General features: G+C 42.2%; 1 protein-coding gene across 4 annotated transcripts in view; it reads right to left on the bottom strand.

Moving 5' to 3' along the window:
- Window positions 1-421: 421 nt before the first annotated feature.
- WDR17 (WD repeat domain 17) overlaps window positions 422-15,689 on the bottom strand; it is a 296,790-nt gene continuing 281,522 nt past the window's right edge. For all 4 annotated transcript variants that reach the window (XM_063920656.1, XM_063920653.1, XM_063920655.1 and 1 more), the window contains 3 exons: window positions 15,442-15,540; window positions 2,808-2,991; window positions 422-624 (listed from right to left, as the gene is read on the bottom strand). In XM_063920656.1, the coding sequence (XP_063776726.1) occupies window positions 505-624; window positions 2,808-2,991; window positions 15,442-15,540 (403 nt within the window). In that variant the 3' untranslated portion in view covers window positions 422-504. The remainder of the gene's footprint in view (window positions 625-2,807; window positions 2,992-15,441; window positions 15,541-15,689) is intronic.

Genomic DNA, 15,689 nt, shown 5'->3' with positions numbered 1-15,689 from the left:
ATGGTCCTTTCAGGAACCCCAGCATCCACAAGGACGATAGAGAAAATAAGAATTTACTTACCGATAATTCTATTTCTCGGAGTCCGTAGTGGATGCTGGGCGCCCATCCCAAGTGCGGATTATCTGCAATACTTGTACATAGTTATTGCTAACTAAATCGGGTTATTGTTGTTGTGAGCCATCTTTTCAGAGGCTCCGCTGTTATCATACTGTTAACTGGGTTCAGATCACAGGTTGTACAGTGTGATTGGTGTGGCTGGTATGAGTCTTACCCGGGATTCAAAATTCCTCCCTTATTGTGTACGCTCGTCCGGGCACAGTACCTAACTGGAGTCTGGAGGAGGGTCATAGGGGGAGGAGCCAGTGCACACCACCTGATCGGAAAGCTTTACTTTTTGTGCCCTGTCTCCTGCGGAGCCGCTATTCCCCATGGTCCTTTCAGGAACCCCAGCATCCACTACGGACTCCGAGAAATAGAATTATCGGTAAGTAAATTCTTATTTTTTAGAAAGGGTTCAATCGTATTCCTGTCCCTAAAGGCGAGAATGGGTTAACCTTTGCCCACATTAAGGCGTCATTCAAAGAAATAGCTGACTTGCCATCTTCTAGAAAGAATACAGGCCCCTGTGAAAAACAAGAAATTCACTGTAACTGATAAATGACACAAGACAAACAGAGTCAAGGTGATCGTATTGCAGACTGTAAAGTGTTGTGTTGCTGGTATTTATTAATCAACGCTTATTTTTTGTTGTTACTCAGCGATACGCGGTACCGGCTCATTTTGTGTGTGTCATTTTTAATTCATATAACTAGTTACAGAAACAGAGAGAAATCAGTGGAATCATCTCAGAAATTAATCAAATACGCATCTGAACAGTTACAAAGATTTTGATAGCTATTCTAAATCATCTATCAACTTGTAACTTCAGAAGGTAGGTTCAATTAACCGCAGTGCTTACCACGCAGCTAAAGCTCTGGGTTTCACGCAAGGAGCTATTCAATTATTAGGCCATTTCCTCACGCAGTATGCCAGGGGGTAACGCACCATCCTATAGATTCTGGGGGTACATTTACTAGGGATTATTTCTCGCAGTACCTGAGGCTGTGAGGAAAAATCTGTGTTTTAAGTGCACTCTCAGAGGCTTACTGTGTGGGGTAGTGGCACCAACTGAGTAGCTCAGGGCAGAAATATTTTTGAATCACTTTAGATGGGACAATATACAATTGTTTAGGCACCTTAAAAGTCTACAATAATCACTTCATGACAGTATGACAGTCTTCAAGACCATGACATAAGTGTCTATATACAGGTTATACCTTTCCTTTATTTTCTTAGTCAAAACATTTTATTTTATTTTTTTATGTATTTATTTATTTACTCTCTTTCTGGTATGATAGTCGGATGAATATATTATTAATTTTAGGGCAAGTGTTCAAAAAATGTCAACAATGGAAAAATGTTTCCATGACTATTCTTCTAATTATGTTATTAGTGCAAGTCCAGATACTCATACTTATCCCAAATAGATCTTCCAAGTATATGGACAGAAAATTGTCTCTTTATACAATATCCATTATATTATTTATTATAGATTGTATTTTTGTATTTTATGTTACTCTTATGCTGTACTTTGTACGGTCATGCACTATGAATCCTTGGGATGGACGTAAGGATAGTGAATTCTATGAAAAAAATAATTTTCTGAATATGCTTTTTAGTTATTTACATCAGTGGTTCCCAAACTTTCTGTAATCAATCTGTAATGTCAGCATTTCTTTCATGGCAGCCCTAGGATAAAAGTGTTTTATTGATGAATTTGGAAAAAAAAATATTAAGTAAATTGTGTCTGCTTGTCATCCTTAGGTTCTGTTATATGGTGGTGTACAGTTGTGCTTTTGATTGTCCACATGTTTTAAGATTGGCAGCCAGCATTCACTAGATTTGCCATCACTTTGACCATAAATAATTAGATTTCGTCCTTGACCCACCAACCCAAGGGACCCCTGAAAGAGCCTCGCTGCACCCCAGGGTGCCTGGGCACACAGTTTGGGAACCACTGATTTACATTATTGATACAATTTCACCTTTTATTTGCATGTAGCCTTTCTTAAACCTTAGTGCTGTTGGAAAAAGCAATATATAATAATGCAAATATGTCACAAACTCAGTAGGCATTCCAGCAATAGTAAAAAAGATAAACCGTCATAACAGAATGTGGTAGAATTATTGAAATATAATCTGAATACAGCCTTTCAGACAGATATCATTTTTTTGTTTTATCTGCAGGCAGATTAACGCTTGGAAACTATAAAATCCAATATCTTCATTTTTCCTTCAAGCACAAAACACTATTCTTAGCTTAAGGCCGGTATCCTATTACCTGCAGTAATTTACCACAAAAGCGGGCTTTTAACATGAATTTTGCTCAATAGTATAATCACGCTATACTATTATAGCCCATTTTTACCTTGTAGTAAATTACCCTATACTGCACACTGAGCCAATGGGAGTCGGGGTAAGGCTTATAAAAGATGACCGACAAGTAATGTCTCCCGTGCTTTGGCAGCTAGCGGATCAGTAATAAACACAGCGGCAGCTGCTGTACTCTGGGTAAGGCAGCCAGCACATAGAGTATATGATATACAACATCACATGTATATGTGCTGATCATCTTCCACCTGCAATGTGTGGTCGGAGCTGCAGCCCACGGGTAGCAGCCACCACTGCATGTTATCACTTAATGTCTTAACTGGATATTTTACATCGATAAAATGATAAATGAAGCAATATGAAACCTATAACTCACCTGTATTCTTAACCCTGTTAAGCAAGATACATGAACATCAGAGTGACTTGGAAGATTAGATCCCGTGACGTAGTCTGGTCCAATCAATCCTTTAAGAGGTTCTTCTTTTATTTTTTGGATTATATTTGAATAAATCTTTTTTTGCAGTTCTGTAGGCGGTGTGTATGGGAGATCATCACCTGACCTATACAATAAGCAGTAGACAAAAAGTAGGTTAACACAGATACAGTATATCATACACACATAAACACATTTTCCCCCGTGGACTATGATACAATCGTAGCCACTAGTAACCAGTAGACCAGTTTAAACAAACACCACTATACTAGTGATGAGCGGTTTCGGTTCCTCGGAATCCGAACCCCCCCGAACTTCACCCATTTTACACGGTTCCTAAGGCAGACTCGGATACTCCCGCCTTGCTCGGTTAACCCGAGCGCGCCCGAATGTCATCATCCCGCTGTCGTATTCTTGCGAGATTCGTATTCTATATAAGGAGCCGCGCGTCGCCGCCATTTTCACTCGTGCATTGGAGATGATAGGGAGAGGACGTGCAGCGTTCTCTCAGTTGTGTTCAGTGTGCTGCAAATATCTGTGCTCAGTGTGCTGCAAATATCTGTGCTCAGTGTGCTTGCAAATATCTGTGCTCAGTGTGCTGAAAATATCTACGTTCTCTGCCTGAAAAACGCTCCATATCTGTGCTGCATTGTAGTATATAGTAGGAGGACAGTGCAGAATTTTGCTGACCAGTGACCACCAGTATTATATCAGTACGGTACAATAGTCCACTGCTCTACCTACCTCTGTGTCGTCAAGTATACTATCCATCCATACCTGTGGTGCATTTTAGTTGTGCGCAGTATATATAGTAGGAGGACAGTGCATAATTTTGCTGACCACCAGTATATAATATATAGCAGTACGGTACAGTAGTCCACTGCTCTACCTACCTCTGTGTCGTCAAGTATACTATCCATCCATACCTGTGGTGCATTTAAGTTGTGTGCAGTATATATAGTAGGAGGACAGTGCATAATTTTGCTGACCACCAGTATATAATATATAGCAGTACGGTACAGTAGTCCACTGCTCTACCTACCTCTGTGTCGTCAAGTATACTATCCATCCATACCTGTGGTGCATTTAAGTTGTGCGCAGTATATATAGTAGGAGGACAGTGCATAATTGTGCTGACCACCAGTATATAATATATAGCAGTACGGTACAGTAGTCCACTGCTCTACCTACCTCTGTGTCATCAAGTATACTATCCATCCATACCTGTGGTGCATTTAAGTTGTGCGCAGTATATGTAGTAGGAGGACAGTGCAAATTGTGCTGACCACCAGTATATAATATATAGCAGTACGGTACAGTAGGCCATTGCTAGTGATATATTACTGGCATATAATTCCACACATTAAAAAATAGGTACAATGCAATCTTAGACCTGGTATTAACAAACAATGGGGATTTGGTATCAGGTATTATAGTAGGGGAACCCATAGGAAACAGCGACCACAATATGGTCACATTCAATATCAGTTTCTATAAACAGCCCTATACTGGCTCAACTAGGACTTTAAACTTTAGCTAAGCAAATTTTGAAAAGATGAGAGTATTTTTCAGGGATATTGAATGGGAAGGTTTGTTTTTAGGAAAAAATACTACGGAGAAATGGGAGGTACTAAAATTCCTGCTAGCTAAAAATACACTCAAATGTATTCCTATGAGTAGCAAAAAAAGGAATAAAAATCATAAACCGATGTGGCTTAACAAAAAGATTAAGGAACTTATGGGCAAGAAAAGGCGAGCATTTAAAAAATACAAATCTGACGGGGAAGCAGAGTCATTTCAGCACTATAAGGAATGTAACAAAATTTGCAAAAAGGAAATAAGAGCGGCTAAAGTAGATACTGAAAAACTAGTAGCAAAGGAAAGCAAAGTGAATCCCAAAAAATTCTTTAAATACATTAATAGCAAGAGATTAAAGAAGGAGAGTATAGGCCCTTTAAAAGACAAGTTGGGAGTCTTAAGCAAAAATGATAATGACATAGCGGACACACTAAATGAGTTTTTTTCAACAGTATTCACTAGAGAGGACCCAATTCAGGGACTGACACACAATCTCAATAATGAGAATATCACACTGATAGGTACTTATTTAAGCGAGGAAGTAGTCTGTGACCGATTAAAACATCTAAAGATTAATAAATCACCAGGGCCCGATGGCATTCATCCAAGGGTTCTAAAGGAGCTTCACTCTGAACTGGCAAAACCGCTATCTTTGATCTTTAAGGATTCAGTTATATCAGGTATGGTTCCCAAAGACTGGCGTATAGCGGAAGTAGTGCCTATATTCAAAAAGGGAAGTAAAGCTGAACCAGGTAATTATAGACCAGTTAGTCTTACATCTATAGTGGGGAAAGTATTGGAAGGTATTCTAAGAGATAGTATTCAGAAGTTCCTTGAAACCAATAAGGTCATTAAAAGGAATCAACATGGGTTTATGAAGGACAGATCCTGTCAAACCAACTTACTTGGCTTTTATGAAACAGTAAGCGCAAACCTAGATCAGGGTAAAGACGTGGATGTAATCTTTTTAGACTTTGCCAAAGCGTTCGATACTGTACCACACATGAGACTTATCTACAAGCTACAAGAATCAGGGCTAGGAAGCACAATATGCACTTGGGTCAAAAACTGGTTAGATAATAGGGAGCAGCGCGTTGTGGTTAATGGATCTTTTTCAACTTGGACTGAAGTGCTAAGTGGTGTGCCGCAAGGCTCAGTATTAGGACCGCTATTGTTCAATATTTTCATTAACGACCTAACAGAAGGTCTAGAGAGCATGGTGTCAATTTTTGCAGATGATACCAAATTGTGTAAGGCTATAAATACAGAGGAGGATGCCGAGTCTCTTCAGAACGACTTAGTTAAATTAGAAGCATGGGCAGCCAAATGGAGAATGCGCTTCAACACAGACAAGTGTAAGGTAATGCACTGTGGTAACAAAAATTACACCTACCTACTAAATGGGGTAAAATTAGAGGATTCTGTACTGGAAAAGGACTTAGGTGTCCTCATAGATAGCAAGCTAAGCAGTAGTACCCAAAGTAGGACTGCAGCAAAGAAGGCTAATAAGATATTAGCATGCATAAAACGGGGTATTGATGCTAGGGACGAGAGTATTATAATCCCGTTATATAAATCACTAGTGAGGCCACACCTTGAATACTGTGTACAATTCTGGGCACCGTACTACAAAAAGGATATCCTGGAGCTTGAAAAGGTACAGAGGAGGGCGACCAAACTAATTAAGGGCATGGAGACGATGGAATACAAGGAAAGGCTTGAAAGACTAGGCATGTTTACATTGGAAAAGCGGAGACTAAGAGGGGATATGATCAACATCTACAAATATATAAGGGGACAATACACAGAGCTTGCGCGGGACCTGTTTTTGGTTAGATCAACACAGAGGACTCGTGGACACTCGCTCAGGTTAGAGGAGAGGAGATTCCGCACAATACGGCGTAAAGGCTTTTTCACGGTAAGGACAAAACGTGTTTGGAATTCCCTGCCCGAGGGAGTTGTAATGGCGGAATCTGTCAACACCTTTAAGAATGGGTTAGATAAATTCCTAATGGATAAGTATATCCAGGGGTATGGTGCATAGTCATGCATTATAGTTAGTATAAATAGGGATAAAATGCAACGGCTGACAGCAGCATCAGTCAGAAATTTTAGTCAAATCATCATGCATAGGAGACCACAAATAGGTTGAACTCGATGGACAATTGTCTTTTTTCAACCTCAGATACTATGTTACTATGTTACTATGTTACTATGAGAACAAAAATGTGGAGGGTAAAATAGGGAAAGATCAAGATCCACTTCCACCTCGTGCTGAAGCTGCTGCCACTAGTCATGGCCGAGACGATGAAATGCCATCAACGTGGTCTGCCAAGGCCGATGCCCAATGTCATAGTAGAGAGCATGTAAAATCCAAAAAACAAAAGTTCAGTAAAATGACCCAAAAATCAAAATTAAAAGCGTCTGATGAGAAGCGTAAACTCGCCAATATGCCATTTACGACACGGAGTGGCAAGGAACGGCTGAGGCCCTGGCCTATGTTCATGGCTAGTGGTTCAGATTCACATGAGGATGGAAGCACTCATCCTCTCGCTAGAAAACTGCAGTGCCACTCCTAGATGGGCCAGGTGTTTGTGTCGGCCACTTGGGTCGCTTAGCTTAGCCATCCAGCGACCTTGATGCACCTCTTTTTTTCTTTGCATCATGTGCTGTTTGGGGACTATTTTTTGAAGTGCCATCCTGTCTGACACTGCAGTGCCACTCCTAGATGGGACAGGTGTTTGTGTCGGCCACGTGGGTCGCTTAGCTTAGTCACACAGCTACCTCATTGCACCTCTTTTTTTCTTTGCATCATGTGCTGTTTGGGGAATATTTTTTAAATCTGCCATCCTGTCTGACACTGCAGTGCCACTCCTAAATGGGCCAGGTGTTTGTGTCGGCCACTTGGGTCGCTTAGCTTAGCCATCCAGCAACCTTGGTGCACCTCTTTTTTTCTTTGCATCATGTGCTGTTTGGGGACTTTTTTTTGAAGTGCCATCCTGTCTGACACTGCAGTGCCACTCCTAGATGGGCCAGGTGTTTGTGTCGGCCACTTGGATCACTTAGCTTAGTCACACAGCTACCTTATTGCACCTCTTTTTTTCTTTGCATCATGTGCTGTTTGGGGACTATTTTTTAAATCTGCCATCCTGTCTGACAGTGCAGTGCCACTCCTAGATGGGCCAGGTGTTTGTGTCGGCCACTTGGGTCGCTTAGCTTAGCCATCCAGCGACCTTGGTGCACCTCTTTTTTTCTTTGCATCATGTGCTGTTTGGGGACTATTTTTTTAAATCTGCCATCCTGTCTGACGCTGCAGTGCCACTCCTAGATGGGCCAGGTGTTTGTGTCGGCCACTTGGGTCGCTTAGCTTAGTCACACAGCTACCTCATTGCACCTCTTTTTTTCTTTGCATCACGTGCTGTTTGGGGATTATTTTTTAAATCTGCCATCCTGTCTGACACTGCAGTGCCACTCCTAGATGGGCCAGGTGTTTGTGTCGGCCACTTGGGTCGCTTAGCTTAGTCACACAGCGACCTTGGTGCAAATTTTAGGACTAAAAATAATATTGTGAGGTGTGAGGTGTTCAGAATAGACTGGAAATGAGTGGAAATTATGGTTATTGAGGTTAATAATACTATGGGATCAAAATGACCCGCAAATTCTATGATTTAAGCTGTTTTTGAGGGTTTTTTGTAAAAAAACACCCGAATCCAAAACACACCCGAATCCGGCAAAAAATTTTCAGGGAGGTTTTGCCAAAACGCGTCCGAATCCAAAACCAAAACACAAAACCCGAAAAATGTCCGGTGCACATCACTACACTATACAGTAATGAAAAGAGTGAAGAAGTGACACATTGGGTGGGATTCAAATCTTCTGTGTCCCCCTCGCCCCCATCGCGCCCGCCGGAAGTATTCAAATGTTGCTGCCGATGGATGCGATATCAGCATTTCAGCTAACCACCCCCAGGAGTGGTGAGCTGAAATGCGCGAAAAGTGACCCATTTGGACGCCCAAACGGAACTTTTCATGATTGCACCCATGTCTTTAGTCGGGTTTAGCTGCTTTACGCGGCTAAACCCGTCTCTTATGGGTGCGATCAGCGCAATAACGGGGGTCATTAGAATATCGCCCCGCAATCTCCCGTCACATTAGACAGGAGATCGGGGGCAATAAAACATTTGAATCCCGTCCATTGAATGACTGAGCAGATAATATATTGCTGGACATCTGGGCATGATTCTAAGTTGCATGGATCTCTGATCACGGACACAAAGAGCAAGTTTGTGCACACAGCATATGGGCAGTTGCACATTTACGCATCTTTGCGTATATCTGTCCTGTTCTGAGTCAGACCCAACTTGGCTGGATCTGTCTTTCCATAAAATAGGGCATTTATGGGAATGAACTGGGTGGTGACAAAGCGATCACACATTTCTGCCCTGACTTGTGGGAGTGTTGTGTGTATCAAAAGCTCCATGTGACTCTGACTGCTACGTACAGGGTAGGGAAGCTTTCTACAGACGCATCTCTTGCACCAAGCAAATGCAGATACTAATGGTGACATGTTGCGCCAGACAGAATAAAACCAATGGGTGGCACAGACCCCCACATTAGTTGATTGGATACTAGTGTAATGTAGCTACTTTTATTATCATTTAACACATAAATTATGTCTGTGAATTGTAGTGTTTTTAAAATGTATGTTACACAAATTACAACCTCACACTCTGTTATCCCATTTAAATTACAATAACAGTTCTATCACCACAACTGAGAAAGTATTTGTGCATTATTTTTCTGTAACAGACAATCTGATTTATTTTTACTGAAGAGGAGAGCAGAGCACTGTAAGTTGATGTGAGTCACATGGGCAGGAAGTGGATAGAGAAATGACAGTAAGGGTATAGTGGCTGATGACGAGGAACTGAAGAATATAGGATACATATCACCAGTTTTTGTATCTGCAAGATAAAGAGGTTGAATAGAATATAAAGATGCACCACTGTGGTAATTGTGCTAACATAATATTTTAGTTGTAGTATAATTTCTCGTTCAGTAACAAGTTTAAACCTGTCTTGCAGACCTGGTAATAAAGAAAGCACCAGGTTACTATCCTGTGCTGCCAGAAGAATGGACAATGTTTATAGATATTTATGCCAAGCAACAGGAATAGGGACACCCTCACATTGTGACTTGCATAGAGGCTTCTTGAAGTTCTGCTGGTTGCTTCACTTTTACTCAACAGATACATCTGGGAGATCCCAAAAGTTCTGCATGACTTGTGCTATTATTACAGTAGATAACCTGGGATTGTTCACCCTTATTTTCTAGCACTCATGGATATGTGAGAATTCCATGTCTTTCATTTACAGTAAGTATGTTTACTGTCTTACCCTAGCGAGGAAGTGTGCTGCCACCTTTTAAGTGTCCTTTCACCATTTAGCCTTCATTTACCTTTAAGCAGTGGGACTTCTTGAGTCAATATTCTATCCATGGCTCTGTTGCTTATCTGTTACATACCATTTGGTTATGAGTCCATTTGGACTCATAACTAATTGAGACTTGGCAGTATATTTACTAGACAGTGGCAGAGCCGCCATTTGTTAGCAGTTGACAGATATACCTGCAAGTTTTGCACTTAATGTTATTTCTTTTTATACCACCGATAACAGCTTTTAAAAGCAGCTTTTTAGTAAATATACTTTTTGACTACAGTCTCTGCTTTTTTTTTGGTGTAAAATTACTAAGGCTTTGATCAACCTGCTTATCAATTGCACCTCACTACTTGCTATCAGTAAACATTCTTTCTTATGAATGGAACTTAGCAGGTGTTCCGTTTAACTGCCATGAGTACAATCCCTTATTTGTTTATAATATGTGTTGTATCGTATTGTTCAAAGGTACTTGAATGCCTAGGTGATTTTCTGGGGGCACACACACCTAGACACTGACTTTTTACAGCTTATTTTTGAAGCAGCAGGCATCACCCCTTCTCTTCGCCATAGCCATAGCCCATACTTAATTTAGAATTCTTTTCCATGGAAATAATTTTGAAAACTCTACTTGCACTCCAAGCCCACAGACGCTGAGATCTGGGAAAAATAATGTCAGACAGAATAGTTAAGAATCACTGTTCATGTCTATCCTAGTGGAGATAACATTTTAGTAATCAGATTCATAAAGACATCTAAGGTGTTAGTAAATGAAAAATGTATCATGGTGGCCTTATTGGTTCTGAAAAACTTGTGTGACCCTGATATTTAAAGGCTGCATCAATGTATTCAGAATCCAATCCAACATATTCCTGAGTTTATGCTTTAGCTGGACAATGACCGTAAAGTTTCCCAGTTGAAGTCTGTGCATCACTGCATAAACCAGATTTTGAAATTTACATAGGGGGTCATTCCGACCCGTTCGCATGCAGCGGTTCTTTGCTGCGGTGCGAACGGGTGGGAACAGCGCAGAAGAAAGTGATCGCTAGCGTGATCACAAGAAGATTGACAGAGGAGAGGTGTTCCGGGGCGTCTACTCACCGTTTTCCGGGCATTGAGATCCGAATGCAGACGTCAATCCCGGGACCTTCGTCGCTGGATCCGTCGCACAGGGTAAGTAGGTCTGACTCTAGTCTTGTTTTGCAGGAAACTTTTTTAGCATAGCAGGGCTGCACAAGCGATCGCAGCGCTGCTATGCTAAAATACACTCCCCCATAGGTGGCGTCTAGTTGATCTCACGAGCAGCAAAAAGATGCTACGTGCGATCAACTCGGAATGACCACTATAGTCTTGGTCTTCTGAGGATGGTGATCTTTGTTTAATAATTGACTTGCAACTACAGTATTTTTTAAAACATCAGTTGCCACCAGGATTTACAGGTGTTTGACTCATGCATAAGTCCAATATACCAGATCTTAAGAACCTTTTTGATAAAACTGGGCAGTACGGATGGTGTAATGGTTAGTATTACTGCCTCACAGCACTGAGGTCATGGGTTCGATTCCCACCATGGCCCAACTGTGTGGAGTTTGTATATTCTCCCCGTACTTGCGTGGGTTTCCTCCGGGTACTCCGGTTTCCTCCCACAATCCAAAAATATACTAGTAGGTTAATTGGATCCCAACAAAAATTAACCCTAGCGTGAAAGTGTGTGCGTGTACATGTGATATAGATTGTAAGCTCCACTGGGGCAGGAACTGATGTGAATGGCCAAATATTCTCTGGAAAGCGCTGCGGAATATGTGTGCGCTATATAAATAACTGGTAATAAATAAATAATAAATAAATAAAACAGGATCCAAGTTGAGAGACAAAGATCAGTATCTAAGACAATTTTTCAGACCCAAAACCAATTGTAGAGCAGGCAGATAACAGGCAAAGTCAATAGTCAGTGAGGGTAACAACACCAGAAAGCCACAAATGCTACCCAACCCAGTAACCAAACAAAACCTATGTACCAGGCTTATATGGAGCATAATAGTTCTACATTACTTTTCAAGACAACACCTTGTGCAGGGACTTATTTTTGTGTCAACAATTCTCACGTCAGCTTTTTTAACATGTGTTATGCGAGTTCCCAGATATCTTATTTATAATGCTGTGCCCAGAACTGTACACAATATTCTAGGTGCGGATGTACCAATGATTTGTACAGTGGCAGGATTACACTCTCATCCCTTGTCTCAAGTCCCCATTTTAAGCATGCTAACACCTTCTTTGCCTTCTTTGCTGCACTTTGACATTGGGCCTAATTCAGACCTGATCGCTGCTGTGCGTTTTTGCACAGCAGCCAATCAGGTATGAACTGCGCATGCGCCGGCGCCACAGTGCGCCGGCACATGCCAGACAGTCGACGGCCATCTCAGCCCTGCGATCGCCTCTGCCTGATTGACAGGCAGAGGCGTTCGATGGGCGGGAAGGGGCGGGCCGGTGGCGTTTGGCCGCCGTTTTAGGGGCGCGGTCCGGGCAACGCAGGATTGCCAGGACCGTGCGGGGGCTGCCGTGGCTGCTGTGTGACGTCACACCCAGCCACTGCGACCCGGACAGCGACGAGTAGCTTCCTGCCAGCGCGCAGGAGCTGTGCTGGTAGGGAGCTACTCTTCAAGTACAAAAGCGCTTTTGTACTTGTGCGGCGGGGTAGGGCCTGACATGCGGGGCGGACTAGCCCTGTGCTGGGCGTCCCCCCGCATGTTAGGGAAGCTGATTGTAGATGTGCTAAAATTAGCACATCTACGATCAGGTCTGAATTAGGCCCATTGTGTACTGCTACTAAGTGTATTATCAATGAGCACCCCCAAATCGATTTCAACTACCGTTTCCCCTAGATTTTCCCCATTTAATGTGTAGGTTGCATGTTTATTTTTCGCCCCTAAATAACTTTACGTTTTTCTATATTGAACCTCATTCTCCATTTAGATGCCAAGATTTCCAGTTTAAATGGATTATAAACAGTTCAGCACACTTCTGCAATCCAATTCCACACAACAATTCCCACCACAAACTCCTGACAGAATATTACTTCTTAGCCTAGGAGCAAAGAAACTCCCTTTCAGCTCCCTCGGTAGCTCTACTTAACCCCAGAAGCTTCATATTGCAGGGGTGTGTTTTACTTTTTTCTCTATCTTAAGCTGGGTACACACAGAGAGATCAGTGCTTAAATTCTAAGCAATCTGACTAGATTGCTTAGAAGTTAAGCACGGATCTCTCCGTGTGTATCCCCTACAGCGATAGCGATGCCCGGTCCCGCTGTATGTAATAGGTGTTGTAACAATGCATCCATCTCATAACTATTAGAGAGCCACTCGGTTATACCGCTACACACAGACGTTTTTAGATACTTCCTATAGGCTGTTAGCGGTCATGTGGCAGCAAGACACATCGGACAGCGGACATTCCTTGATAAGGATTTGGGCCCTCATTCCGAGTTGATCGCTCGCAAGGCGAATTTAGCAGAGTTGCTCACGCTAAGCCTACGCCTACTGGGAGTGTATCTTAGCTTCTTAAAATTGCGACCGATGTATTCGCAATATTGCGATTACAAACTACTTAGCAGTTTCAGAGTAGCTTCAGACTTACTCGGCATCTGCGTTCAGTTCAGTGCTTGTCGTTCCTGGTTTGACGTCATAAACACACCCAGCGTTCGCCCAGACACTCCCCCGTTTCTCCGGCCACTCCTGCGTTTTTTCCGGAAACGGTAGCGTTTTTATCCACACGCCCCGAAAACGCTGTGTTTCCGCCCAGTAACACCCATTTCCTGTCAATCACACTACGTTCGCCAGAGCGAAGAAAAAGCCGTGAGTAAAAATACTATCTTCATTGTAAAATTACTTGGCGCAGTCGCAGTGCGAATATTGCGCATGCGTACTAAGCGGAATTTCACTGCGATGCGAAGAAAATTACCGAGCGATCAACTCGGAATGAGGGCCTTAAATTCAACAGTTATGTTCCGTTTTTATAATAGAAACGAGTTTGAGATGAATGCAGGTGGCATCCACCAATATATTAAGTTGATTGTCTCATGTTTATTGTAATTTATAGGTGAATGTTATATGCGGTATTAGCTGAATGTCAAAGCTTGATGTGATAGAGGGAGCGGTCACGTGAACAGGAGACCGGATTTATACTGTAGTTACAGCTTTTTTAATGTTTTCTCGGTCCTGTAGTACTATATGTATTATCTAACACCACCAGTCAGCATAGGTGGTATGTTTTAAATAAAAGACACCCGAACACAGGCTTTAATTGAAAGCTAAGGTATACGTCCAGGTGTGTGGGTAAATTATCCATGGATTGGACACTTAGGGTCATGTGAGGTTACCACACAGGGATAAAACCCCTGTATTTTCACTATCGCGGCACTTCTTGACAAAGGGGAAAGGGTTCCCCGAAACGCGTTGAAGCTGCTATATTCAACAACTGGAGACTATGTCTGAAGAGAACCTCGGAGGACAATGGATGGCTTTACCATCTGCTGTATGCGCCCCGTGTCTGCAGCCGGGACGTATACCCATCTGTTCCCACAGAGACTGTTCATTCGGTATTTATTATCTACCCCAGTTTCGGATTTTTATTGTTTTATACTGTTGTGCACGGATTGTCATATACTGTGGAGTTTTTATGCAAATTAAACATCATTTGAAGCTTTTCCATGACGGATCTGTGAATGATTGACAGCCACCTGTGAGAACTGAAAGATACCTTTATGTGCATGCGACACAGAATACACATGTAAGTGTTGAATTTTTCAGTTTCCAGTGTGTGGCCAAGCCAGGAGATCTTTTTCCATATAAAGATACCTTTATGTGCATTCGAGAATGAAATGGAATGTAAGTTTTAATCCATCAGAGAGAGATGAAAGCATCCTCGGTCTGGAAGTGATTACATATATCTGACCATTCATCACCATATATAATTATTTATGCTGGGTTTCTTTCAAAGCGCTGGTTTTGAGCATTCTTTTGTTTTCCATACAGTTTGGGGTTGAGCAGGGACATGCTATGGAGAATGAACAAACAGACAAACGGAATGTTTAGGGATATGAGGATAAAAAGGGGTTGGGTATGGGTGACCGGCGGTTGGGATACCACCAGTCACCATACTGACGTCGGGATCCCGAAGTTTAGATTGCCGGCGGGGGTCAGCACAATGCTTCGCTCGCTATGCAGCGGGCTCAGTCGCTCGCGGTTCTTTTCTCACTCTATGCCGACTGTAGGGCTTTAGGCGGGATTCCGGCATTAGTATAGTGACCGGCGGTCTCCCGGCAGTCGGCCACATAACCGCGTCACATAAAAAGTGCATATCTGACGTGGGAACTGAGGCATAACTATATTAATTTCCTCACAACTATCATCTGGATTTACAAATGGAAACCAATTGAGCCACCAACCACTGAGGTAACACATAGTGAGTAACGTGTCTGGAAGTCATCGTGGGATTCCATTTGTCTTGGACACTTGAGTTACTGATCACTGCACCCATGTTGTATAGTGGGAGCTGAGCACTTACTTGTTAGTGGATTGTGTACATGCTCTCCATGCATCTAATTCCACCGAGAGCTGCTCAATCTGCAGGGGAATGGACACTTCCCGACGTTTCAGAAGCTGACTGGAGATTAGTGCAAAGAAAAAATAAATACTACTTATTAGTATTGATACAGTTGTGACTGAAGCACCAAGATTCTTTTAGTTCGAAGAGAAAAGAGAGCATATTTGTCAGTAATCTCTAAAATAAATGCTAACATTGCAGTATAACCA

Source organism: Pseudophryne corroboree, chromosome 1 (genome assembly GCF_028390025.1).
Source record: "Pseudophryne corroboree isolate aPseCor3 chromosome 1, aPseCor3.hap2, whole genome shotgun sequence".
NCBI lineage: Eukaryota > Metazoa > Chordata > Amphibia > Anura > Myobatrachidae > Pseudophryne > Pseudophryne corroboree.
The sequence above is the reverse complement of the archived record's forward strand: the minus strand, read 5'-3'. Positions and strand labels throughout refer to the sequence as shown.